Source organism: Entelurus aequoreus, linkage group LG08 (assembly GCF_033978785.1).
Source record: "Entelurus aequoreus isolate RoL-2023_Sb linkage group LG08, RoL_Eaeq_v1.1, whole genome shotgun sequence".
NCBI lineage: Eukaryota > Metazoa > Chordata > Actinopteri > Syngnathiformes > Syngnathidae > Entelurus > Entelurus aequoreus.
In genome coordinates this window covers 25,320,219-25,347,673 of record NC_084738.1, presented here as the reverse complement: position 1 = coordinate 25,347,673, position 27,455 = coordinate 25,320,219, and the positions used below count along the sequence as shown (strand labels likewise).

At 39.3% G+C, this 27,455-nt stretch overlaps 3 protein-coding genes across 7 annotated transcripts; 1 reads left to right on the top strand and 2 right to left on the bottom strand.

The window, feature by feature from the left end:
* Positions 1-813: 813 nt before the first annotated feature.
* msrb1b (methionine sulfoxide reductase B1b) lies at positions 814-8,474 on the bottom strand. The gene is made up of 4 exons (XM_062054922.1): positions 8,337-8,474; positions 7,966-8,108; positions 6,061-6,178; positions 814-3,226 (listed from the first exon to the last, which is right to left on the bottom strand). The coding sequence occupies exons 1-4, from the start codon at positions 8,389-8,391 to the stop codon at positions 3,210-3,212; spliced, it is 333 nt and encodes a 110-aa protein (XP_061910906.1). The 5' UTR covers positions 8,392-8,474; the 3' UTR covers positions 814-3,209.
* An 86-nt stretch (positions 8,475-8,560) lies between these two features.
* LOC133655023 (pleckstrin homology domain-containing family A member 1-like) lies at positions 8,561-25,953 on the top strand. Of its 5 annotated transcripts, none has more exons than XM_062054921.1 (13): positions 19,197-19,295; positions 19,711-19,838; positions 19,941-20,126; positions 20,193-20,249; positions 20,337-20,382; positions 20,704-20,801; positions 22,419-22,526; positions 22,833-22,967; positions 23,084-23,152; positions 23,239-23,303; positions 24,490-24,553; positions 24,635-24,724; positions 25,449-25,953. In XM_062054921.1, the coding sequence occupies exons 3-13, from the start codon at positions 19,986-19,988 to the stop codon at positions 25,803-25,805; spliced, it is 1,230 nt and encodes a 409-aa protein (XP_061910905.1). In that variant the 5' UTR covers positions 19,197-19,295; positions 19,711-19,838; positions 19,941-19,985; the 3' UTR covers positions 25,806-25,953. The 5 variants fall into 5 exon arrangements, with proteins under 5 accessions (XP_061910903.1, XP_061910902.1, XP_061910905.1 ...); XM_062054917.1 differs by having other exon boundaries at positions 22,830-22,967; XM_062054919.1 differs by lacking the exons at positions 19,197-19,295; positions 19,711-19,838 and adding an exon at positions 8,561-8,717 and having other exon boundaries at positions 22,830-22,967.
* neurl2 (neuralized E3 ubiquitin protein ligase 2) lies at positions 12,552-14,411 on the bottom strand. The gene is made up of 2 exons (XM_062054916.1): positions 13,614-14,411; positions 12,552-13,540 (listed from the first exon to the last, which is right to left on the bottom strand). The coding sequence occupies exons 1-2, from the start codon at positions 14,362-14,364 to the stop codon at positions 13,425-13,427; spliced, it is 867 nt and encodes a 288-aa protein (XP_061910900.1). The 5' UTR covers positions 14,365-14,411; the 3' UTR covers positions 12,552-13,424.
* Positions 25,954-27,455: the final 1,502 nt, after the last annotated feature.

The window sequence follows — 27,455 nt, the reverse complement described above, 5'->3', positions numbered from 1 at the left end:
AAATGAGCAAACTACATAAAATAACATCCTGTAATTTGATTTTGATATTATTTTTTTATCTTGATAGATTGGAAATTAACACCAACGAGTTGACTGATGAACATTATCACATAATTTGTTCAGAAAGTATAAGTAACGACAAATAAAGATAGAGTACTATTGACCGCAACATGTAAGTGTAAAAAAACCCCCAACAACATTATGATTTGTACATTTTCACAATGTGCTTGTTCTATTTTTAAACAAAGAAAACCATCTGAAGTTGTCTTTATTTTTAAGTTATCGTGCCATGATTTTACCAGTGCGGCCCACTGGGGAGTAGATGTTTCTTCATGTGGCTGCCGATATAAAATGAGTTTGACACCCCTGGCATAAACAGAGACTGCTCTGCTTAGCATAACCATATTTGTTCCCATTAAATGCACATCATCAGCATTGAAACTGCCCTTTTAACATGTGTGTATTACGCGCACACTCTCATGTGCACTCTATTTCAGCGCCCCTGCGGAACACGTCCACTTAAAGTTCCGGGCCCTGCATGTGGTCTGGATTGTATCAAATGTTATTACTTACACTCATTAAACGATTAATCGAAGCGACATAATATCCAGTCATTATGCGGTATTGTCTATAGAATTTTGCGGACACAAATGTATTTATTCAATATTGTAATAAGGATGTAACATGACAGAATGTGAAAAAAGTGATATATACTTTACTTTCTGGATGCACTGTACAAAGCTTTTTTTTTTCCTAATCAACTTTATCAATGAATTGTTGCAGCCCTAAATACGTGTATAATCAGATTGAGAGTTCAGTTCAGTTTCAGTTTATTTCAAACATGCATACGATACAATGTAATGCATCACACAATTTCAGTTGTTTCATTACAGCACGTCCAAAAAGGAGTAGGAAGAAGCAGAGTTTATTTAATCCTACCCCTTTCATACCATAGCAACTTTATCCTATTTCCTTGTTTTCTGTAACAGAACAGTGAACAAATAAATAAATAATATACCATTGTAAGCAAACAAATATTAAATACATAAATAATCTTTGTCTGAATTTAAAAAAAAGAAAAAAAAGGGTTCAAAATGTTCATCATAATTCTTGTTCTGTGTACTTTGTGAACACTTCTGGTTTAAACAGTCTCTTAAACTGAATCATATTGGTGCTTTGTTTGATTAATTTGGTTAATCTATTCCACATACAGATATGCTAAAGGTTTTAAGTAGAGATGTCATATTAATCTATTCCACGTACAGATATGCTAAAGGTTTTAAGTAGAGATGTCCGATAATGCCTTTTTTGCCTATATCCGATATTCTGATATTGTCCAACTCTTAATTACCGATTCCGATATCAACCGATACTGATATATACAGTTGTGGAATTAACACATTATACTGCCTAATTTTGTTGTGATGCCCTGCTGGATACATTAAACAATATAACAAGGTTGAGGTGGGGGGCGTAGGGGGTAGCGGGGGTGTATATTGCAGCGTCCCGGAAGAGTTAGTGCTGAAAGGGGTTCTGGGTATTTTTGCTGTTGTGTTTATGTTGTGTTACGGTGCGGATGTTCTCCCGAAATGTGTTTGTCATTCTTGTTTGGTGTGGGTTCACAGTGTGGTGCATATTTGTAACAGTGTTAAAGTTGTTTATACGTCCACCCTCAGTGTGACCTGTATGGCTGTTGACCAAGTATGCTTTGCATTCACTTGTGTGTGTGAAAAGCCGTGGATATTATGTGATTGGACCCGCACGCTAAGGCAGTGCCTTTAAGGTTTATTGTCGCTCTGTACTTCTCCCTACGTCCGTGTACCACTCCGTACAGCGGCGTTTTAAAAAGTCAGAAAATGTACTTTTTTAAACCAATACCGATAATTTCCAATATTACATTTAAAAGCTTTTATCGGCCGATAATATCGGCAGTCCGATATTATCGGACATCTCTAGTTTTAAGTGTTGTACCAGCATACAAATGTTTTAAATTTGATTTTCCCCTAAGGTTATATTTCTCGAGAGTTGAAAAAGACATACATTCAAGTTTATTTTGAGAGAGTACAACAAAAAATGGCCACATAATGTAAATGCTGTAAATATATAGAAATAATGTTTATGTGAGGTCTACCCTCTCCTAAGTGACTTTGTAGTCAACGGATAATTTACTACGTTCACCGAGTATGTTTAAGATGGCGTTTCTATCGTGTTAATACCTTTTTGCAGTAAGGACATTCTGTTGGATGATTCTATTTAGTGTTGGGCCCTTGAAGACATGATAAGTGATGAAGGCTCTCTTTTCAGTAATTAATCTATCACAAATCCTAACCCATGCAACAACACAAGCGGTGTCAGCAAGACGCACCTTCAATGTCTGCTTGTACACATAAATTGAAGTTGTTGTATGCACAAATATAATGACCACCTTGGGCATTTGTGCTATGTAAGGGCAAGTTATGGGCAACACCGAAATGTGTCGGTGGTAAGACCACTTGAGTGCACTTTGTGTGAACAAACTACAAGAGCACAAACAAAACTTCAAAAGTCGCGGCTCGAGTGTGCCCTATCCAAGAATACAGCCAACACTTTTTCATGTGTGTAAGTATGAGTGCGTGTTGCCTGTATAATGACAGTCTTTGCTCTCTAGTCTCTATAACGAGGCTGCCCAGCTTCTCCTCAAAACCTCATCGCCACCGCCAAGCCGCCGCCACCAGGAATGCGGCCTGCAGCTGCGCCAGAACGCGCCACTCAACCAACCGACGTTCACATGTCATCACAAAAACGTGGACGGCTGATGAAGCGTGTAAGTGTACAGTGGTGTGTCTCATACAAGATGCTGCCTCCGTTACTCTCACAAGGCTGCTTGGAGAGAGAAGGTTAAAGTGACAACACGAGAGAACAGCTCCCTCTAGTGAATACTCAGCAAACAACACCAACATTCTTACTTGCATTTTATTACCAATTAGCATTATTCAATATTATAACATGCACAATGTGCAGATTGTAAGTGCATAGATCATGTGGCCGACTTATATCAGCAAAAAATCTATATTATTACTAATAAATACTGATCTTAAACATGAAGAGTGTTACAGAATGTAATGTGAGATACTTCAACAGACAAGATGTCCTTCCCAGGACTTTCTCTTGGCCGCATCATACTCTCCTCCTGGACATTTGGAGTCTCTGGACTTGTCGAAACTCACTCTTTATTGCTTGTCCTTGCCTGGGAAAAAGAAAATATAGAACATAATCACTATTATGATAACCTAATATTACTAATCAGTTGAATGTCATGTCTGGGAAATTCATACATGGAATTGGTGCCATTTACATCCTCAGGAACCATAATGTATAAATGCATGGTAAATGAACTGTAATATACATATATATATATATATATATATATATATATATATATATATATATATATATATATATATATATATATATATATATATATATATATATATATATATATATATATATATATATATATATATGATGTAAGTAAATGACAAACAATTCAACATTTTTATCATATATATTTTTTGAAACTGGATTTCATTTTATATAATTTTCAAGGATATTTACAGACATAGGAGAATATAATACAATTTACCATATATTTATTGATTGTGAATTTCTGTTAAAATTGTTATCACAGTATCTATTCAAACCTACTATCTTTACTTATTCTATCTTGTTGTATTTTATATTGATAATTTATTTTCTCATTTTAATTACTTCTAAAACAGTTTGCCTTTTTTGAAACATTTTTAATTTTGCGGTTAGTTTATTATTGTAATTATCAGCATGTAAAAATATGGTGTGACTGATAAATAAATATATATATATATATATATATATATATATATATATATATATATATATATATATATATATATATATATATATATATATATATATATATATATATATATATATATACATATATATATACTGTATATATGTATATATATGTATATCCATCCATCCATTTTCTACCGCTTATTCCCTTCGGGATCGCGGGGGGCGCTGGAGCCTATCTCAGCTACAATCGGGCGGGAGGCGGGGTACACCCTGGACAAGTCGCCACCTCATCACAGGGCCAACACAGATGGACAAACAATATTCACACTCACATTCACACACTAGGGCCAATTTTAGTGTTGCCAATCAACCTATCCCCAGGTGCATGTCTTTGGAGGTGGGAGGAAGCCGGAGTACCCGGAGGGAACCCACGCAGTCACGGGGAGAACATGCAAACTCCACACAGAAAGATCCCGAGGGATTGAACTCACGACTACTCAGGACCTTCGTATTGTGAGGCAGACGCACTAACCCCTCTGCCACCGTGCTGCCCTATGTATATATATATATATATATATATATATATATATATATATATATATATATATATATATATATATATATATATATATATATATATATATATATATATATATATATGTATATGTATATATATATACATATATATATATCCATCCATCCATTTTCTACCGTTGGGGTGGCGGGGGTTGCTGGAGCCTATCTCAGCTGCATGTGGGCAGAAGGCGGTGTACACCCTGGACAAGTCACTACTTTGAACACGGGAAAATAGCATTTGCTGCCTATCCCTACTTCCTAACATTTTACTTAACCATGAAATATAATCAATTGATCAATCAAACTTTACTTATATAGCACATTTCATGCATAGGCCAAGTTGCAACACAAATAAACACAACCTTTGAGGCATGGAGAATAACAAAAAAAATACATAATTTAAAAATGTTTTATAAAATATATTTCAAAACATATATAAACAATTACATTTGAATAATAAATTAACAGATCAATACAAAACTAAAATAGTGAAAATAATAGCAGTAATAATAATAATTTTAAAATAATATTTAAAAGGTGTACACCACCTTCCGCCCGAATGCAGCTGAGATAGACTCCAGCACCCCCCGCGACCCCAAAAGGGACAAGCGGTAAAAAATGGATGGAGGGATGGAAGATAGAAGTGTGCCTTTAACCATTTTTTATGTAAAATATCATGTTATATTATTTGTATTACTTCTTATCACAAAAACACTATGTTAATATACCTTTAAAAATAAAATAAATATGTTTTTTGTTCAAATTAACACATTAACCCCTGTGAATATGTTGACTATTTTCACAAGTCACATGTCCACAGGAATTTGATTAATTCATATCTTCTGTAGGCCATGGGAAGGCCTAAAGTGATGGTGGATGAATCTATTGTTCTGTATAGATTCAGGTTTATTATTTACCATTCAAACATTTTAGTTGTGCACTGGAAAACAAAAGTGTGTTGCATTTCCAACCCATGATTAAAACGGGGCGATAAAAATACCATAAGGAAACTAAACCAAGTTTAAAAGGTTGTTTTAAACCTACAAACGTATATTATGTTTAAAATGCTATATTTAAGAAAGTAAAACAGTGGAAAGGGCTAATTACACCCAGCCTATTGACAAATATACATACTTTAGGGACAAGCAGTAGAAAATGGATGGATGAATGGACGAAATTGTAATATTACTGTCAAGGAACCTTGCAGTTCGATAAATAATCTATAATATTTTATTTACAGTCCTGTTACTTATACTAATATTTTTTGTTGTAAAATACTTTTTAGTTGAATATCTATAATGTGCTTAGTGTCAACAAGCAATTAGCATAAATAATTGTATGTATTTGCTCAGTCTTTGCTAAAAACTCACTCCTGTTACATTCGGTGCTGTTACTCAAATGAGACATACAGTATTTTTCATAGGAACCTTGTACATAGAGAATGTTGCCTGAGATGGGCCAATGCATATATTGAGTAGTTAAATATGTGTATTATCTGGTTGAGATTTGAAAAAAGACAGAAATGTACGTTTATTTGGAGAGATTACAATCAAATGGCACCAATTCAGTGTAATGGTATGCTTGAACAAATATATTCCAAAAGTCCTTAGAGAGTGTAATTGCTGAGTGTAGTAATATGGTTATAAGTATGCTTTAAAGTGCTTGTCTTACCTTTGCTGGGGACAAACTTGAGCGAGTGACTGAATATTCAAAATCGTGACATGCCCTCCTCCGGCCCGCCGTTAAAAAATTCATGACCCAGGCCTTGGCCGCACTTGCCACACAGAACCTACAAGTTTGACCAAAACAGACTATCTTTGAATCTCAGTAAAACTAAAATAATGCTATTTGGTAACAGTAGAATAGAAAGTCAAACACAAATACAAATAGATGGAGTAGACATTGAAAAGGGTAAAATAAAACACATTTTTGGGTGTACTAATAGATGGTAAAATGAATTGGAAATCTCATGTAAAAAAATATACGACATAAAGTAGCAAGAAACACGTCAATAATGATTAAAGCAAAACATGTTCTAGACCAAAAATCACTTCATATTCTTTACTGCTCGCTAGTGTTACCATATCTGAGTTTTTGTGCAGAAATATGGGGAAACAACTACAAATGTGCGCTTCAATCACTAACGGTGTTACAAAAAAGATCAATTAGAATAATACATAATGTTGGATATAGAGAACATACAAACCCTTTAATTATTAAATCACAAATATTGAAATTCAACGATTTGTTGCATTTGCAAACAGCTAAAATTATGTGCAAAGCAAACTATAACCTGCTACCCAAGAATGTACAACATTTCTTCTCAACAAAAGAGGAGACATGTAACCTTCGAGGAAAATCTAATTTAAAACATAGGTATGCTCGCACAACACTTAAAACCTTTTGCATATCAGTATGTGGAATTCAATTATGGAATGGATTAACCAAATAAATCAAACAAAGATTCAGCTTAAGAGATTGTTCAAACTACAAGTGTTCACAAAGTACACAGAACAAGAATTATGATGAATATCTTGAACCCTTTTTTTTTTGTTTTGTTTTTGAGACAAAGATAATTTATGCATTTAATATTTGTTTACTTACTATAGTATATAATTAGTTTATTATTTATTTGTTCACTGTTCTGTTACAGAGAACAAGAAAATAGGATAAAATTGCTATGGTATGAAAAGGGGTAGGATTAAATAAACTCAGCTTCTTCTTACTCCTTTTCGGACGTGCTGTAATGAAACAACTGGAAATGTGCGATGCATTACATTGTATCGGATGCATGTTCCAAATAAACTGAAACGGAACTGAAATAACGCGATTACGCATGCACCTCCTGGTACCCTAGCACCTCTAAATCCCTCAAATCTAGACTCCAAACATCCCAGAACAAGCTAGTCAGATTACTTCTAGACCTCCACCCCAGATCACACCTCACTCCTACCCACTTCTCCAAAGTAGGCTGGCTCAGGGTGGAGGACAGAGTTAAACAACTTGCACTGAGCCTAGTCTATAAAATCCGCTACACCTCCCTGATACCGAAGTACATGTCAAACTACTTCCTTAACGTAAATGACCGCCATAACCGCAACACCAGGGGGAGCTCCACTAACCACGTTAAACCCAGATTTCAAACTAACAAAGGTCTTAACTCATTCTCTTTCTATGCCACATCAATATGGAATGCACTCCCAACAGGTGTAAAAGAAAGGGCATCTCTATCCTCCTTCAAAACCGCACTAAAAGAACACCTCCAGGCACCCCCCCATATCCCACACCCCGGATTGTAAATAATGTAAATAATTCAATGTATATACTCTGATGATTATCTTGTGTGATGACTGTATTATGATGTTAGTATATATTTGATAGTATATATCTGTATCATGAATCAATTTAAGTGGACCCCGACTTAAACAAGTTGAAAAACTTATCCGGGTGTTACCATTTAGTGGTCAATTGTACGGACTATGTACTTCACTGTGCAATCTACTAATAAAAGTTTCAATCAATCAATCAATCAAGCGGGAAATCATGGATGGGAGTAGTTTTGATGACTTCCCTGACCTTAAAGGCTGTGAGCGTCTCCATCATCTTGGTCACACTGTCCTCCCTGACGGTCTCGGTGAAAGCGGGCCATGGGGATGAGTGAGCAAACTTGGACCGACTTGAGAACAGTGGATGGTTACAGTTGGAGCACACGTACACACCTGTAGCGAACATCTCATTTAGACCAGAGTCCTCATACCTGTCCACTATATAAAAAACGTTATATCAATATCCATATATTGTTGTCTACTTACTGACTCGCAAACACAACCTAATAATAATAAACATATGGCAGGCCTAAAATACACCATGTTAACCTTAGGCTGCATAATCCAGACCACAGGTTACATCACCTCTCAAGTGATTTCGTAACGTTGCTACAGACTCACCTGGTTTAAAGTGATCCTTGTAGACCTCACCGCCAAAAAAACGACAGAAAGACATGCTGTGTGTGATGGACGTGATCCCCAATGATTACCAAGGTGACTGGTGATGACTGACTGTCAACAGTGAGATCGCCTTTCCGTTTGTGCCTCCTCTCGCGAGACTAAACGGGAGCTCCGGCCACCGCAATTATTTTAGTGGGCGCTAGATGGCAGCGTTTGACCACCTTAGAACTACTACTGCTGAAGGGAACTTGTTACAGTTTTTTTCATTGGTTTACACATAATTTTACAAACTGTGTGTCTTTTTTCAAAAGGATTAACACACTTTTGCTGAAACTGAAAATGAACTGAACTGAACTGTCATTCCGTTCGCGAAGTGGGAAGGTAAGTGAAGGTGTTGTTAGCCAAAAGCACAGGGAGGACCATTGTACAGTTTGAATATTTTGTTCTGTCATTCAAATATATTACGTATAAAAAAAAACGTAACACAAATTCATAAAAAATCAATACAAGCCTAAACGTTCAATAATTAAGTTCTCTGAATCAAATTAAGAATAACTTAGACCAGTGGTTCTCAAGGTTGTTTTTTTTTACCAAGTACCATTTCAGAAACATTCTAGCTCTCCAAGTACCACCATAATGACCAACAATAAAATACAGTAGCGTAGTAGGCCTAAGTACTCGTTAAAAATGCAGAGTTTTAACTTAGCAAGCATATTTAAAGTCCCACTTAAGTTTTGGTTGATTTTGGCGGCGTCGGTGGACCAAAGTGGTAGTGTTTTGCCAGAAGATGAACACATTTCCCATGATTTCCGCTGTAATATTGACATAAATATTACATCTCTAATGGCTATGCTGATGTTATATAGCAGACACTATCAAGAAATTATATTGGATTGCGCTACAAACATGACGCTACTACCAGAGCAGCGGGAGATTATTTTTCTCGCCTGTAGTGTGAAACTATCACGCTGTTGGCTATTTATTGCAGTGGCTATTTATTGCAGTGGCGTGCAGTCACTATAGGGGAGGCATCATGGAAAGAAAAAAAAAGTAAAAAGAAAAACAATTAATTAAATTGTTATATGTATCCAGTGATTATACTAAAGTTATTTTCCTTTTAACTTCACCAGTTTTAGATTGTTTTTATTTTTATTTTCACATTTGCCGTTCAAATACTGAGAAGAGACGGTGCGGTGATCAGCAGCCAGTTGAGGCACGTCACTGCGTTGTGCCTCAACATGGATTGTGCGCAATGACTCGGCTAACTGCTGGCCTGCTGTGCAGTGAGACTGTATTGCTATATGAATTATATTATACATTTCCATAGTTTAGTTAGCTGAGGTATATAATGTACAGTGTATTTTGTCAACAACTGTATGTGTGTAACATATTTCTTGTGCTGAGCGATCATAAAACTGGAGGCTCGTCTCATAACCCCGCCTCCTGGTGCCAAGACGGGAGCGCCACACCAACCAAAGCCCACACCCAAACCCTCCACGTGCAAGACCGAATCCACCCAAAAAAAGTCACTTAACAAGAAGCCAAAAAGTGCAAAAACAACAATGCTCGCGCGGCGCGCCGGAGGAGCCGTGAACAGGGACACAACATTAGGTACACCTGCAGACTGCTGCGCGGATTTCATATTTCATTCATTCACGACTCTTCCAACACGAACACCACTGCTCCCGCACTTATAAGTAAAGGTAAGACCATAATAACGTTTTTTTTAATTAAATGTGCTTTTTTGTGTGCTACAGTTTGTAAGTGTAAAGTTAAAGTACCAATGATTGTCACACACACACTAGGTGTGGTGAAATTCGTCCTCTGCATTTGACCCATCCCCTTGTTCACCCCCTGGGAGGTGAGGGGAGCAGTGGGCAGCAGCGGGCAGCAGCAGCGCCGTGCCTGGGAATCATTTTTGGTGATTTAACCCCCAATTCCAACCCTTGATGCTGAGTGCCAAGCAGGGAAGAATGCTGGTATGAGCTTTTAAACATAACCCGTTAACTGCTGCCAATCAAATGGTGAATAAGATACTCTTTAGGGTTCATATGTTTGTAAATCTGACTGTGATGAAGTCAGTGCCTCACCAGCCATGAACCTCACCGCACGCCACTGATTTATTGGTACCACGCAAATTTCCAATAGCTAACATTAGCATTATCATTTTGATTTGAGCATCAAAAGTCACTTAATACTAGTCCAGCAGGAGCAGCATTGGTCTGAAATTCCTCGTCTTTGAGCTCACGGCAGCAAGTGAAAGCTGGAGCAATGTTGATCCTGACTGTCCAATCAAAAATGTGAATGGGTTCGTTCCACCTGAATAGGCAAACCTAGCTTGGAACACCTCACTAAACACAGATGTCACATAACTTAGACTTAGACTTAGACACATTTTATTAGTCCACAAGGGAAGTTGTTCCACACAGTAGCTCAGGTACAATGCATACAGGCACAAAAAGAGGGCGAAAACAAAAGGTATAAAGTAGACCAAAAATTTACCATGGCAATATAAAATATACATATATGTAATATCTACATATTATATCCATCCATCCATTTTCTACCGCTTGTCCCTTTTGGGGTCGCGGGGGTGCTGAAGCCTATCTCAGCTGTATTCGGGCGGAAGGCGGGGTACACCCTGGACAAGTCGCCACCTCATACAGTATTTAAAATATACTGATATATTATATTATTATAGTATACTATATACAATATACAACACAACGTCATCAGAAAGCTCACCTTCAAGCATTTACACACAGCAACATCAATTTGGAACAAGGAGAGATGGTAGAAGAAAATCTATCTGTGACAGGATAGGAGAACGTTATGTACGAGTTTCACCTTTGCATCTCTTTGCCAATAACTGTGGTGCACTCAAAGACCCTCGATTCAAGTTAGAAACAGAGCCGTTACTACGTTTTAAAGACAGGGGGAGACTTATCTCCTAGGAGATGCACTAATATTGATATAAATTTAAATAATAATGATGTATTATTAAAATGTTAGTCTGAAGTAAAATAAAAGTTGACAGATTTATAATCATATTAAAATGAATAATGGCAGGTTGTATGATTATTTAAATTAATATTTTGGCCACTCTATAATACATTTGTTGACACGTTTTTGTAAAACCCAAACTAACTTATGATCATTTAAAAATGTTAAAGATATGTTAATCCCATCTTTAAAAAGTCAAAAAACCTAATAGGTTTTTACATGTGTTTTAAAAAGCTGGTTTCTGTACATGTAGTGCTTTTTAGTGCATGTAAACATACCAAGTGTGTGTGAATGTGGTTGGGTTTAGCGTGGGATTGGGGGCCCCTTAGGAGTCCTGTGTATGGGGGCCCAGGATTTGGTGATTCGCCCCGGCAGTCCATACTTCAGCATACTGAGATAGCATAGACAGCATAGAAACAGCTCTCAGTATGATGCAATGCATTTTACATACTGAAAACTACAAACAATCATAAACATATTGTTAAATGAATACGTACTGCATTATTACTTTAATGAAGGCATTTGTGCAGCTCCTCTGTTGGTTCTCATTACACATGTGTGCCCTACATGTAATGTAACAGTCAGTGAATTATATTCAAACAAATGTAATACATTATAAATCAAAATAAATGTATAAAAACACACACATACATTCATATTTTTTAATATTTGGATTTGGACAAATGTTTAACACACTGCTGTTTGCAGTTTTCTAGGACAAAAACTTTGAATAATACAAAACTCAAATATTCATGTAATATAAAATAAAATACAGTACTAGATGGAACCACTGGAATTTGCCACAAGTGTATAATGAACATATGGGCATATACAGTAGTACCTCAACTTGGTTCTGTGACAACGCTCTTAATTCAAAACACTTGCCCATTGAATTAATTTAAATCAATTTAATCTGTGCTTGGCCCCAAATATGGCACAATTTTAACATGTAACATGCCTTTTAAAAAGAAAAGCATTATAAAGTAATGTTATAATAGTGTATAAATTGGTGAGTGGACTTCTATGGTATCTCCTACAAGCTGTTTCTCCATCAAACACACCATTAGCAGCTTCTTCATATCTTCATGGATGAATGTCCACATTTTGACATTATTTGAACAATCTTGCCTGGCGTTAGACTCATCCTGTATGGTACAGACAAGCAGTGATACGCTCATACTGCTTCGTCGAGTGAACGACACACTCGGTCATGTTTTTGATTATTTATTTTTTCAATTCAAATAATATCATACACTACTTCTTCTCAGCATTGTCCTTCAAACTCACTTTTTTCCTTACCATGGTTGCAAAGACAAAGCTATGTCCATCTCTAGCTGGTGAGATGCGTGTATCAGATTTTTGCTTGCAACTTAAAGCATAACAATTAGCGGCACAACTTATTTCAAAATACTCTTCAGTTGAGGTAACACTGTACTAAATTAAGGGAGAAGATGTCAATAAAAAGTAGAAAAAAAAAAAAGTTTCAGTTATTTTTAATCAACCAATATTCTTAAAAAAATATATCACATTGGCACAATTTAATCTGTATTGTGGTTCCAAAATTATGGGAATGATTGGGGAAGGCCTTTTTTCCGAGATTTAAAGGCACGGTTGGATGAGTCTGGATGTGGAAGACCCCACTGAGCCCTTATAAGTGAATTATATTTTATATAGCGCCTTTCTCTATTGACTCAAAGCGCTTTACATAGTGAAACCCATTATCTAAGTTACATTTAAACCAGTGTGGGTGGCACTGGGAGCAGGTGGACGAACTGTCTTGCCCAAGGACACAACAGCAGTGACTAGGATGGCAGAAGCGGGGATCGAACCCAGAACCCTCAAGTTGCTGGCACGGCCGCTCTACCAACCGAGCTACGCCTCATAGCTCCCTCAATGACCTCTGACCTCACAAGTTCATCTGAATGGACACAAATGGACAAAAAGTCTTCCAGCTGAATGAAGCTGTCACTTCTTTTAGGTGAACTGGCTTTTAGTTCCGCAATTAAGCATCCTGGTCTAACAAACAGCATCCATTCACAATATCTATAGAGTCTCAGTTTAGTTCCCACGGAAGATCCTCAGTCCTCACTCATACTTGCAGTAGTGCTTTAATGCTTCTGGCAGGGCCAACCAGTCAATGGCCATTCTGTGGACGATGTGTTTCTGGATGGACTTTCTGCACAGTGTCTGCAAGGATGAGACTGAAATGGGGGACTTTTAAAGATACGAAATTGACACAAAAAACCGCTTCCATCATGCAACAGTGATACTCACATCCATACTCCACCTGCACAATCCTGACACACTTAGTAGCAGCAAACACGTCCACTACGGCATAAATGGGCTCCGTGGTGGGGATGCCTCTCGCAGAAGCCCCCATGTCCTCCCCGTTAATGACAATGTGCATGTCAGCTAGATGTGGGCCTTTGGATACATACAGAACTCCTATCCGGCTACGTCTGGCTGTCGGCGGAAGCGCATTAGTCTTGTACAAGTCGTCCAGAATGTGGCTGTAACGTCCAGGTCGGCTGCGGCCAACCAGCTTGTCTCTGGGGATCCGGACGTTCTCAATGTACAAATGAGAGTCAGTGAAAAAAGTTTTAGGTTTGTTGTTTGTGTCACCTTCATTTTCCTCCTCCCCCTGACCCAGTCTGTGACCCCCCGCGGGATCCTGCCCACCTTCTCCCTCGTCGACCTCCTCCACGATTTTATTGTGGTTGCGAGTGATAGCGAAAACCCAGCTGTCGCCCTGGTCTGTCAATTCCGGTATAGAGTATTCAGGAACCACCTCCAAGCTCATGGGGTCCTTGGCGGTCAGGCCTATCCGGAGGTGGCCACACCAGCCGAGCTCCTTGTCCTCGATCTCTATGAGGAATATCTCCCCTGGCTTGAGGGGGTGTTTGCTGAAGCATACTCCATTGGCAAAGCTTTCGACCCGCGTGGCCTGCGTGGACAAGGGGTCCAGTTGCACGTTGGTTCCGTGGATAGGGTGGAACTCCATGAACTGGTCGGGAAAAGGTTCCATTTCTTGTTGGGCCTTGACTCTTAGACACTGATATTGACGTAAACAACCTTGTATTGGCATCTAAAGATCATTATGGAGACTAAACTCTCTGCAAGGACGGCAACGTGAACACAGCTCCGCCTATCTTTGGTGAAGCTTCTGGTAGGGCTATTTTTGAACTTATGTTAACAGATGGCAAGGAATGTGTGTGTGTGTGCCTGTGTGCGTGTGTCTCACATTCACGTTCATGTGATCATGTGGTGGAATAGGAACATTAAAAATCCCATTTGGTACTTCATGCTCATTTCATATCACAAACGGTATTAATAACGGCGTGATTATCCTATTGGCATATGCAAAAACATAGTTTAAAATATCATTTTCAAAGCTGCCCTCTAAATATAGACCTTGCAAATTAGCCTAGATAAGATTCTTAAGTAAAGCAGCAAATTAATGAAATATGGTGATTTTTTTGATTTTTTTTGATAATGGCTTATGTCACAGGATGAGTACTTTGGAAAAAAGAACATTTTCAAATGATGAAAGGTGACGGCCCTTATTTAGATCACAATAAAATCACCAAGCATGACCTTTGTTACTGTATGCAATCCCCACAGAGCAGAATGTGTTTTAAAATGGGTTTCTATCTCAACTGTTTATAAACCATAGAGTACAGATCTTTGACACAGTTGGTGTTGTATAGTATGGAGGGCCAAACGGGACAAAATGTAATTGATAAATATAAGTTTGGATAATTACTTAAATGTGTCATTAATTAATTATAATTTAAATTAAATGCAGTAGTAGCTCAATTTAGGAGCTTAATTGCTTGTGTGACGGTACTTGTATCACAAACCAATGTCTCTCATTGAAATTATTTCATATCGATTTAATTGGTGATTGGCGTCCCAAAACAGCAAAATGTTAACATGTCTTTTAAAGAGAAAACAATAACTTTTAGATCAGACATACTGTATAAAAAATTATATAATAGAATGCTATTAATAAATACAGTAGTTTTACAAAGTAATATAATAAGAATGTACAGCATTAAAGACTGACCTTCTAAATCAAACACACAATCAGCAGCGTTTCCATATTTTCATGGTTAAATGGCTGCCGCTTGATATTATTTTAACATCCCTGGCTGGTGTTAGACTCAAGCTGCTTTGGTAGAGTGCAGACTGGCAGTGATACGCTCCAATTGCTTCGCCTTGTTGCTGACACACTCAATCATGTTTTTGATTATTTGAGCTCCCCCACTTGGCGAGTCAGAATACTGCAGAGGCATTGAACTGCAAGTTGACAATATATCGCCACCTACCTTGAGGCAGAGGTACTTGCTGCCTCATGGCCTGCCTTTTCCCCCGCGGCAACAAGCACGCGCCCCCTCACACGCATGCGCTCAATACACTTTGTGTGTAGCCGTGGAGGCACCACCTGTGTCTGCCTCACTTCTCGTCTGCCGCGTTATTTGGATCAGGAAACACGAAATTTCCGCGATTTTCACCATGGAAATTATCAAAATATACAGGAACCACACCAAAATCACATATAAAGCATAGACCAAAAGAGAAATAAACTTAAATTCAAGTTTGATAAAAAAAAAAAAGTATGAAAGTAGTTTCACAATAATTAAAAAGTGTGCAAATATTTTGTGCGAGGGGACCTCCAAATATAATTCTGCTTAGAGCCCTGACAAAATGTAATTGTAACTACTTAAAGGCCTACTGAAATTAATTTTTGTATTCAAACGGGGATAGCAGATCCATTCTATGTGTCATACTTGATCATTTCGCGATATTGCCATATTTTTGCTGAAAGGATTTAAACAACGACGATAAAGTTCACAACTTTTGGTCGCTGATAAAAAAAAGCCTTGCCTATACCGGAAGTAGCGTGACGTCACAGGAGGAAGGATTCCTCTCAATTCCCCGTTGTTTACAATGGAGCGAGAGAGATTCGGACCGAGAAAGCGACGATTACCCCATTAATTTGAGCGAGGATGAGAGATTTGTGGATGAGGTACGTTAGAGTGAAGAACTACAGAGGCAGTGCAGGGTGTATCTTTTTTCGCTCTGACCGTAACTTAGGTACAAGGTCTCATTGGATTCCACACACTCTCCTTTTTCTATTGTGGATCACGGATTTGTATTTTAAACCACCTCGGATACTATATCCTCTTGAAAATGAGAGTCGAGACCGCGAAATGGACATTCACAGTGACTTTTATCTCGATGACAATACATCAGCGAAGCTCTTTAGCTACTGAGCTAACGTGATAGCATCTGGCTCAAATGCAGATAGAAACAAAATAAATAAATCCCTGACTGGAAGGATAGACAGAAGATCAACAATACTATTAAACCATGGACATGTAACTACACGGTTAATAATTCTCAGCCTGGCAAAGCTTAACAATGCTGTTGCTAACGACGCTGACGCTAACTTAGCAACCGGACCTCACAGAGCTATGACAAAAACATTAGCGCTCCACCTACGCCAGCCAGTCCTCATCTGCTCATCAACACCCGTGCTCACCTGCGTTCCAGCGATCGACGGCGCGATGAAGGACTTCACCCGATCACAGATGCAGTTGGCGGCTAGCATCGGCTAGGCGTCTGCTATCCAAGTGAGTAGGTGCCACCTACAACTTTCTTCTTTGCAATCTCCATTGTTCATTAAACAAATTGCAAAAGATTCACCAACACAGATGTCCAGAATACTGTGGAATTGTTAGATGAAAACAGAGCAGTTTGTATGGAGACACATTGGGTACGAATACTTCCGTTGCCGTCGTGACGTCAAGCGCATACGCATCATACATAGACGTTTCCAACCGGAAGTTTAGCTGGAAATTTAAAATTGCACTTTATAAGTTAACCCGGCCGTATTGGCATGTGTTGCAATGTTAAGATTTAATCATTGATATATAAACTATCAGACTGCGTGGTCGGTAGTAGTGGGTTTCAGTAGGCCTTTAAAGAAGTTCACTAAGGACTTTGGTGTGTCATTTTCATTCCAGCAGTAGCCTACTAGAGACAGTGACGTGCGGTGAACACAAGGTGAGGCATAGATACTTTTGGATTTGTTTTTCTTACTGTAAATATATTATCTAAATATTACATATATATGTTATATTTTATATTGCTTTTAGTCTATTGTCCTTTCCATCTTTTCCACAATTTGTAACCGAGCTACTGTGTGGAAAAATTTCGCCTGTGGATCATTCAAGTTTGTCCAAGTCTAAGTCTAAGTCTAAATCTAAATATTAAAACTTATTTGTATTTTATTACTTTGTTTTTGAACATCTCAAGCCTTTTACCCCCTCTGGTGGCAAGGTGAGGCACTGCCTCACTTGTCTCCCCTGACAGCACGTCACTGAAGAGAGTGATGTAAAACGTTTATGTCTGCTTGGCAAATTGCATATTTATCAACTCAAAGTGTTATCATTTATATTAGGGCTGTGAATCTTTGGGTGTCCCACGATTCGATTCAATATCGATTCTTGGGGTCACGATTCGATTCAAAATCGATTTTTTTTTTTTTCAATTCAACACGATTCTCGATTCAAAAACGATTTTTCCCGATTCAAAAGGATTCTCTATTCATTCAATACATAGGATTCCAGCAGGATCTAACCCAGTCTGCTGACATGCAAGCAGAGTAATAGATTTTTGGAAAAAGCTTTTATAATTGTAAAGGACAATGTTTTATCAACTGATTGCAATAATGTACATTTGTTTTAACTATTAAATGAACCAAAAATATGACTTATTTTATCTTTGTGAAAATATTGGACGCAGTGTGTTGTCAAGCTTATGAGATGCGATGCAAGTGTAAGCCACTGTGACACTCCATAAATCCATCCATTTTCTACCGTTTATTCCATTCGGGGTCGCGGGGGGCGCTGGAGCCTATCTCAGCTACAATCGGGCGGGAGGCGGGGTACACCCTGGACAAGTCGCCACCTCATCACATGGCCAACACAGATAGACAAACAATATTCACACTCACATTCACACACTAGGGCCAATTTAGTGTTGCCAATCAACCTATCCCCAGGTGCATGTCTTTGGAGATGGGAGGAAGCCGGAGTACCCGGAGGGAACCCACGCAGTCACGGGGAGAACATGTTATTGTTCTTTTTATTTTTATTTTTATAAATGTCTAATGATAACGTCAATGAGGGATTTTTAATCCCTGCTATGTTGAAATTGTAACTAATATTGATACTGTTGTTGATAATATTCATTTTTGTTTCACTACTTTTGGTTTGTTCTGTGTCGTGTTTGTGTCTCCTCTCAATTGCTCTGTTTATTGCAGTTCTGAGTGTTGCTGGGTCGGGTTTGGTTTTGAAATTGGATTGCATTGTTATGGTATTGCTGTGTATTGTTTTGTTGGATTGATTAATTTAAAAAAATAATAAAAAAAAAAAATTACAAATAAATAAATAAATAATTAAAAATAAAATATCGATTTTTAAAAAATGAGAATCGATTCTGAATCGCACAATGTGAGGATTGCGATTCGAATTTGAATCGATTTTTTCCCACACCCCTATATCAACAGTTAGCACTCACTAAAGAGGATGATGTCGAAAAAACAGAAAGGGCATGAAAACCTCCACCCTTGTAGAAACAAATGTAAAATCTATTTTCATAATAGACAATTTTTTTTTTTGCTGTCCGAATAATAATGAATATATTTTTAATATTATTGAATTCATATGTTTATGAACACACTACTACTGCTGTGTAACTTAGTATATTATTGATAATACCATATTTAATATTTGTTTTATATGTACTGGTATGTGCTACGCAGTCAGTGCAGCACTGGGGGGGGGGGGGGGGGGGGGAACCGGAAGCGGAAGTGTGAGCTGGTGAGCGGCAGGGAGTTTCACGCTGCTCGGAGTGAGCTGCCAGGTGGACTCGGACTGAGCCAAACTTGTAAGTTGACTAGTTTTGGAAGTCTTTAAACTTCCCGTTAATAATGTCTGAAAGTTATACTTTTCCGATGTGTTTTGGTTCGCCACATTCGAAAAACGATTTGTTTTAACTTTTGCGGCTGACATGAAGGTATACAAGCAATTCTTGCGTCTACAGTGAGAACTAATTACATGTAAGTCATTCTAACAGGACGCCATTTTCTGTTTTCGTGTTAGCAACATGCTAATACAGTAATGGAAACACTGTCATTACAGTGAACAGAATAGTGTGTTTGCTACCGAATAGCTGTGAACGTGGTGACGTCACTTTGTGTCCAGTTTTCTGTGACGTCCAAGTGACTGCAGGACTTGTAAGGGGACACACGCCACACACACACTTCCTCTAGGGTGATGTGTTCGATGTTGATGTTTTCCAGGTGTTTTTACTTGATCTGTGTTGGCCCTGCGATGAGGTGGCGACTTGTCCAGGGTGTACCCCGCCTTCCGCCCGAATGCAGCTGAGATAGGCTCCAGCACCCCCCGCGACCCCAAAAAGGGACAAGCGGTAGAAAATGAATGAATGGATGGATGGATATAAAAGTCGTTTTTGTCATCCCATATGTGGCGTAGTCCGAGCATGTTTTGACTCTGATCCGCCTCCTTGCAGCCTACCTGTGATGTCACAGCGCGGGTGGAGCCTGCAGATGTCGCCATGCCGTACGTAGACCGACAGAATCGCATCTGCGGCTTTCTGGACATTGAGGAGATGGAGAACAGTGGCAAGTTCCTGCGCCGCTACTTCATCCTTAGCACGGAGCAGCGCAACCTGCTTTGGTACATGGACAACCCACAGGTGAGTGTATATGTGTGTGTATGTCGCCACCATGACAACAATGGCAATGTTCTTTTATTTGCATAGAATCTTCCGGAAGGAGCAAAGAACGTTGGATCTCTCAACCTCTCCTACATCTCCAAGGTGAGTACGTGCACATGACAAACTAATAGGAAGCCATGTGCGTGAGGTAAAGCAAACCAGCAGTGTCTTTTTTTTTTTTGCCTGCAGGTGAGCGATGCCGCCAAAACGAGGCCAAAGACAGAGTTCTGCTTTGGTAAGTTGTCACAGAGAACATGCATAAGTCAGGTGGTCACCGTGGTCACATAGAAAGGTTCTGGAATGATTCATTTCAAACATGTTGACAAACATCTGTGTTGAAAAGGTGCAGGTGCGCTTCCTCCCTTTCCTTGCTTCCTTCGGTAGTCCCTTCCCTGCCTCGTCTTCCCGTGTGTCTGTCTCACACTTTTCTTCCCCGCCTTTTGTCTCTCACCACTTCCTGTTGCGGTTCGCCTCTGGGAGGAAGCGGTACCAGTGTGTATCCTCATTCTGAAACATGATGACATTTTCCCATTTGTATCTTCTTTCACACACGCAGTTATAAACGCAGCAATGAGGAAGTTCTACCTGCAGGCCAACGACCAACAAGACTTGGTGGAATGGATCGCTGCTCTCAACAAAGCCACCAAGATAACTGTGAGACACCAATTTACTCAAACGTATAATATCTGACATTCATTTACAAAACAGTGCCTGAATTCCTTTCCAAAACATTGCACTCACGACCCCGGTGTCCTCCCGCTACTCTTTCCACTATCATCCATAAATGGTCAATGCTACCTGATTGGAGCATAGCATGTTTATGTACAGAGCAGCCTGCTAGCCTGCAGGTTTGTTTATTAAGATCACTAATAGCAGCTGCATTAGCAGCCGCTATTCTTCCTGAGGTCTAACATTTCACAATGCTTTGATACATGTACAACACTAAACAAACATAAATACACACAATCATACATGACCAATCCTACCACATAAAAAAAACACATCTCTACATTAGATACATACAATCATTAGTAGTATAGAATCAGACAATAACCATAAAAATACAATATTGTTTACAAAACAAAAGGAACAAATTATTAGCACACAGAAAAATAAACATGTTTTTTATTTTTGTGTAGATATATAATGTCCTAATCTTTTACAAAAATTGAGAAGCTGAATTGCAAGCAACCTTTGCTCTATACTTAGACTTCCTTTTTATTGTCATTTAAATTTGAACTTTACAGTACAGATAAGAACGAAATTTCGTTGCATTAGCTCATGGTAGTGCAGGATAAAAAAGCAATAAGGTGCAGATATAAATAAATAGATTATTGTACAGATTATTGCAGTTTTGCATATGCATCCACGTTTATGGATGTATGTTATATTGTCTTTATATTCCAGCGAGTTAATCCATTTTTGGGGGGAATTGAGGGGATTATTATGATGCGTTCAATAGTCTTACGACCTGAGGGAAGAAGCTGTTACAGAACCTGGAGGTTCTTCTTCATACTGCAATGTATTCTGTATTAAGTTAGTTCGACAAGGAGCTATTTTAAAAGCAACTGTCCTTTGACTGATGCATGGAATGTTGATGAATATCTCTGAAAAATTAATGTTTGCTGAAAAGTATTTTTGGCTTTTTTGTTAAAATGTTTTTTTGCGATAAAATGCATAACATAATAATTGATCTTACCCTTTACAGATAACCAACCCAACTAGAAATTCAATATGGGATTTTTTTTGTAGACCGTTTTAGCCTATATTTGAGTAGTAATGTAGAAATTTTAAGTTGCATGAGTTTCAAACACTCCAGAATGTTAACACTTCCAATGCCCGGATTTAGGGGGAAATAAGATGTTTAGACTCTAACAAATACAATATATCCAAAAGAAGAGCAAAGCATGTACTGAACATTGTGGTGCAGTGTATGGTATACCTAATCTGTGTATTTGCATGATCTTTTTTTGGTGGTTTCAATGTCGGGCGTCTGCCTTATTGAAATACCAAGAGTTACGGTAAAAGGGCGTAAACATATTTTCCCCCTGCTGAGGCAATTTTCTTGTCCGAGGCAACATTTCCAAATGAGGACCCACAGCCCGAAGCAGACACATTATCAGTCCTCTTTCTTTAAGAGACAGAGTTACTGAAAGAGTTGTTTCAGTTTAAGAATGAATGTCTTTTAGGAATTATTAATTTTTTCTGGGTGGGTGTTTATCAAGACAACAGCCTATGTTATGAGTCAGCGCGGTTGTTGCTTACTTCCAGGTGCCAAAGGTCAGCGTGGCTATGGTGGCAGACACCCAACAGGAAGTCCTGGGAGTCTCCTACAAGACTGAAATCATTGGAGGAGTGCCCATCGTCACAGCTACTCAGGTGAGGCTTTCATTTGGTGCTGTCCTGACACGCCTGGACGCGTGCGCTGGTATGCGTGGATGCATGTGCTACGTGTGCACGCCTCGACATGCTTGATCACTGCTTTGAGTTCCAGACTGGAAAACTTGACTTTACAACAAACAGTGACTCTGCAGTGTTGCTGTGTTTTATGGTAATGCTAATGTTTGACATTAAAAAAATACAAATAATTATTATTTGAATTTATTATCATGGCATCTCCAACACAGTGAAGTTCAAACAAATGCTTGAGTCTATGTGCACGTCTACTTTGTTGTGCGGTAGGAGCGGGGCGAGGGGCAGGATGGGGTAGAGCGTGGAGGTTTAAGGCGGGGCCACAACCAGTCACCTTACTTCCTGTCCAGAGAAGCGCAAGACCAGGCCGTCATCAAGGCGGGGTACTGTGTAAAACAGGGAGCTGTGGTGAGCCACACACCCACCCACACCAACACAGCCTGTTTTTATCATGTCAGAAGTACACAACTTAAACAAACATACTGTTGACAACTTCTCCTGGTATTATGTTGACGCTTTCTCAGATGAAAACATGGAAGCGCAGGTACTTTATCCTGGATGAAAATGCTCTCAGCTACTTCAAGTCAGACTTGGTGAGTTTGTAGCTTCATTCAACTTGGCATGTGCACAAGTGATGTCGCTAACTGATTAAGCATCTGCTCTCTCTGCCTTCTGACAGGACAGGGGGGCATTGCGAGTCATCCATCTAAAGGACATTCTTAAAGTCCAGGAGTGCAAACAGAGGTAATCAAATAGTTTATTATAATTCTGTCAGTCTTGGTCTCTTTCCTGCAGCAAGATGTCATATCTTAATACTCCTTAAGGTAGCGACAAAGGTTCTGCCGTGCTATTTAAAACCTGCTGTCATAGAAGAAGACCAAAACACTTTTTTAGTAATCTACTTAATAGAATAAAACAATATAATCCTAAAATATTGAGTAGAATATAAACATTAACATATTTCTCACAATTACAAATTAAATTGAATACATCTCTTTTTAACAAATAAGACTGTAACTCATGGCTGTCTAGTACACTCGTACATGTTTATTATATATTTGCACATTCACAAAAGCAGTCCCAGAGAAGCGATCAACAATTTGCAATCATGCTGTTAGCTAGCGCCTTTTTGTGATTTTTCAAAGAAAAAAAAGTCACAATTATTCACATCCTTTGCTCCATACTTTGTTGATGCACCTTTGGCAGAAAATACAGCCTCAAGTCTTTTTGAATACAATGCCACAAGCTTGACACACCTATCTTCGGGCAGGTTAGCCCATTCCTCTTTGCAGCACCTCTCAAACTCCAACAGGTTGGATGAAAAGTGTCTGTCGGACCAAAACACTGCCAGTTGTTTAATTCAGACATGTGACGTCACACCAGGAAGCAGTGACTGGAAGCAGCGAAATTGAAAGCAGATGTGAATTCCGTCTTACTCTCTAAACACTATTTGTCTGTACACAAGAGTTTTTTACTAAATATTTATAGAAGACACGATGAACACAATCGATTTATCCTCCCAACACCCTTGCTGTACGCTGGGTCTCAGCGGGTATTAACTCTCTTGCGTCACACAGAGGGGGAAGTTAATAGTCGAATCAGACTCCTCCGAATTGAATGGTCGACTATTTAAAGAATACCCTGATTTCTAATATGTTCATTAAACGTGTTTACTGCTTGCACTTTGAGTAATTTTGCACTACCTCAATAAATAAATTATATTTGTAAAATCTCTGCGATTTGAGTCACCGCTTATCATTAAAGGGTGATAGTGTGTCCTGCAGCCAAGCCAGTTGAGAACCACTGGGCTAGAGTGATCCTACCAGCACGGTGCACTTTTTAATTAGACTTCTAGTTTGCTGCCTAGTTAGGCTGCAGAAGAAAATAAAGTAACTTTTAGATCCTTACACCTAAACAATGTGTTCTACAGTGAGCTGATGATGAGGGACAACCTGTTTGAGATGATCACCAGCTCCAGAACATTCTACTTGCAGGTAATCACCCCACACACCTTTTTTCTCCAGGATACGAAGCGAAACTATAGCTACACATCATGACATGTTTTATTTTGTCAGACTGACAGTCCAGAGGACATGCACAGCTGGATCAAAGCCCTCTCCGGCGCCATCGTGGCACAGCGGGGACCCGGCCACTCCATCAACACGGTGAGTGCTGCGCCATAGTGTTTCAAACATGTCTTGGTACACGACACAACCGAGGTGATGTGGAACAAGAATGTTGCTTCACAGTGAGAGATGAGTCCTCGTGTTCTTGTCAATCAGGTGTGTGTGAGCGTCGTCTTGTGGCTCAAACATGACACTGCAAGTTTTTTACTTCCTCTCTTCTTGGAAGTCTTACTTTGACGAGCGTGGTCCTGATGATGACGCCCCTTCATGTTTTACCGCATGATGGTTTCGCTGTCAAGGCACATGATCATCCACCAAACATGGTCAAGCAGTCAATTGTGTTCTCACATGCATCTAACCGGGCGTTTGTCCTGTACATGTATGCAGATATACTGCAGATATACGCCATTCTGCAGCAGCCATTATAACATGTATGTGATCCTGTTACTTTTAACCCCGTACTGTGCTGACAACTGGATTGGACACAACAGGCATTAGTGTTTGTAGTGTGCATGACGACTGAATGTTGTTAACGCGTCGTAATTCTTGCCTGCCGCCATTGTCATCTTCTGACACTCGTCATCATGTAATTAACTCTATTGTGGCTCAGAGGACTCTGCTGTGATGTCATCTTCAGGCTCAGGTGTCCTACTAAAGTAAATCCCAGTAACCGCTTATCCATACATGAGTCATAAATGAATGCAGTCTTTCGTCATCTTCATCCTAATACATCTTACCTCTGCCATCTTTCTTTCTTCCCCAGGATGAAGCTGAGCCGTCACCTCCCGCTGCCACAGCGTCGTCCTCCACCTTTTATTACCCCATCAGTGAGGAGCTGCATTACCCACAATCCTCCTGTCTGCCCACTCATCCAAAAGGCGAACTCTCACCATCACAACTTCATGGCCTTTCTTCCGCGGAAGTCGAACGTCTCGTCATCGAAGACGTCCAGCCAGGCGGCTTGATCCCGCCTCTAACTGCAGATGGAGACACCCACCAAGTTAAGCCAGGGGAAGAGTCGCTATGGAAACGGCAAAGCGACATATCCCAGCAGGTGCTTGTCAACAGCAGGGAGGATCAAAGCTCCGCCATTACGCCAGACGTACGCATGACCTCGTGAGGAGAAGGATGATGATGGTGAAACATCGTCTTTTTTGTCCCCCAATTTAATTACATGTGTAATTACTTTCACTTTGCTCTGCTGACTTACCTTATTTTGACTTTTTGGATTACTTATTTATTAATAAAACACTCCTTCAAAGATGTCACATTAAGGCAATGGCTCATTCTGAGGGTGAAAACACAGAGAAGAAGCAGGAGACTTCTTCTTAGAACAACAATCGTTACAAGACCAGAATGACACCCGTCTCATTTGTCTCATTTTGGCAGCTGGGTTACACAAACATACACACACACACACACACACACACACACACACACACACACACACACAGAGAAGGTTTCTGGTAAAAGTGTGTTTTGGCCTTAAGGGCACTTCACTGCATCGCTGTGTGGCGTCTTTACAAAGGTCTTCAGTGGAGTAACAATACGAAGTGGACATCCTGTGATCTGTGTCAGAGCATCCCCTGTTGGACACTGAAAACAATGCAGTTAAGGGCATCACTTAATTTCAGTGCTGTCAAATAAAAAAAAATAATTACAGTTTAAAATGTAATTAATCATGATTAATCCAAGATGGTGGCACATGTGGACGCGATGGCCCTTCTCTCTCTCCCAATCAAATCACAACCATCTCTGAAATATGCCCACTATCGTCGTAGTGTACAAACAAAGAAGCTGTACATATACATATAAACAACAAGACACAATTATACAAACTAATGATACCAAGAGCCAGAAATGAAATGAAATGGCAAATCAAGCTGAAAAATACACACATTGGAGATATAATTATATATATATAACAGGATTGGGTGGAGGCACACAGAAAAATGGCCTCCATCATTCATAAATAGAAAAAAAGTTTGGAATCACTAGGACACTCCAGACAGAGCTGGTTAGCCGTCAGGGAGGTGACCAAGAACCTGATCGGTCACTCTGTCAGAGCTACAGTATTTCAATCTGGAGAGACGACAACCTTCTAGAAGGACAACCATTTCTGCAGTAATCCACCAATTTAGGCCTGTATGTCAGAGTGGTCGGACGGAAGTCGTTGCTTCGTAAAAAGTTTTCCAAAATGCACCTGAAATACTCTCAGACCATGAGAAACAAAAATATCTGGTCTGATGAGACAAAGACTGAACTCTGGCATGAATGCCAGGCATCATGTTTGGAGGAAACCAGGCTCCGCTCATAACCAGGCCAAAACTATCCCTATAGTGAAGCATGGTGGTGGCAGCATCATCCTGGTGGGATGTTTTTCAGCGGCAGGGACTAGTCAGGATAGAGGGAAAGATGAATGCGTCAATGTACAGAGACATCCTGGATTAAACCTGTTCCAGAGCGCTCTTGAACTCCGGCTGAGACGACGGTTCATCTTTCAGCAGGACAACGACCCTAAGCACATAGCCAAGATGTCAAAGGAGTGGCTTCAGGCCTAGCAGGAGCCCAGACTTGAATCAGATTGATTTAACCCCGTACTCACGGCACTGTGCTCACAACTGAATTGGACACAACAGGCATTAGTGTTTGTCGTGTGCATGATGACAAAATGGCATATTTAAAAAGACTTGAGGCTGTAACTGCTGCCAAAGGTGCATCAACAAAGTATTGAGCAACGGCTGTGAATACGTATGTACATGTGAATGTT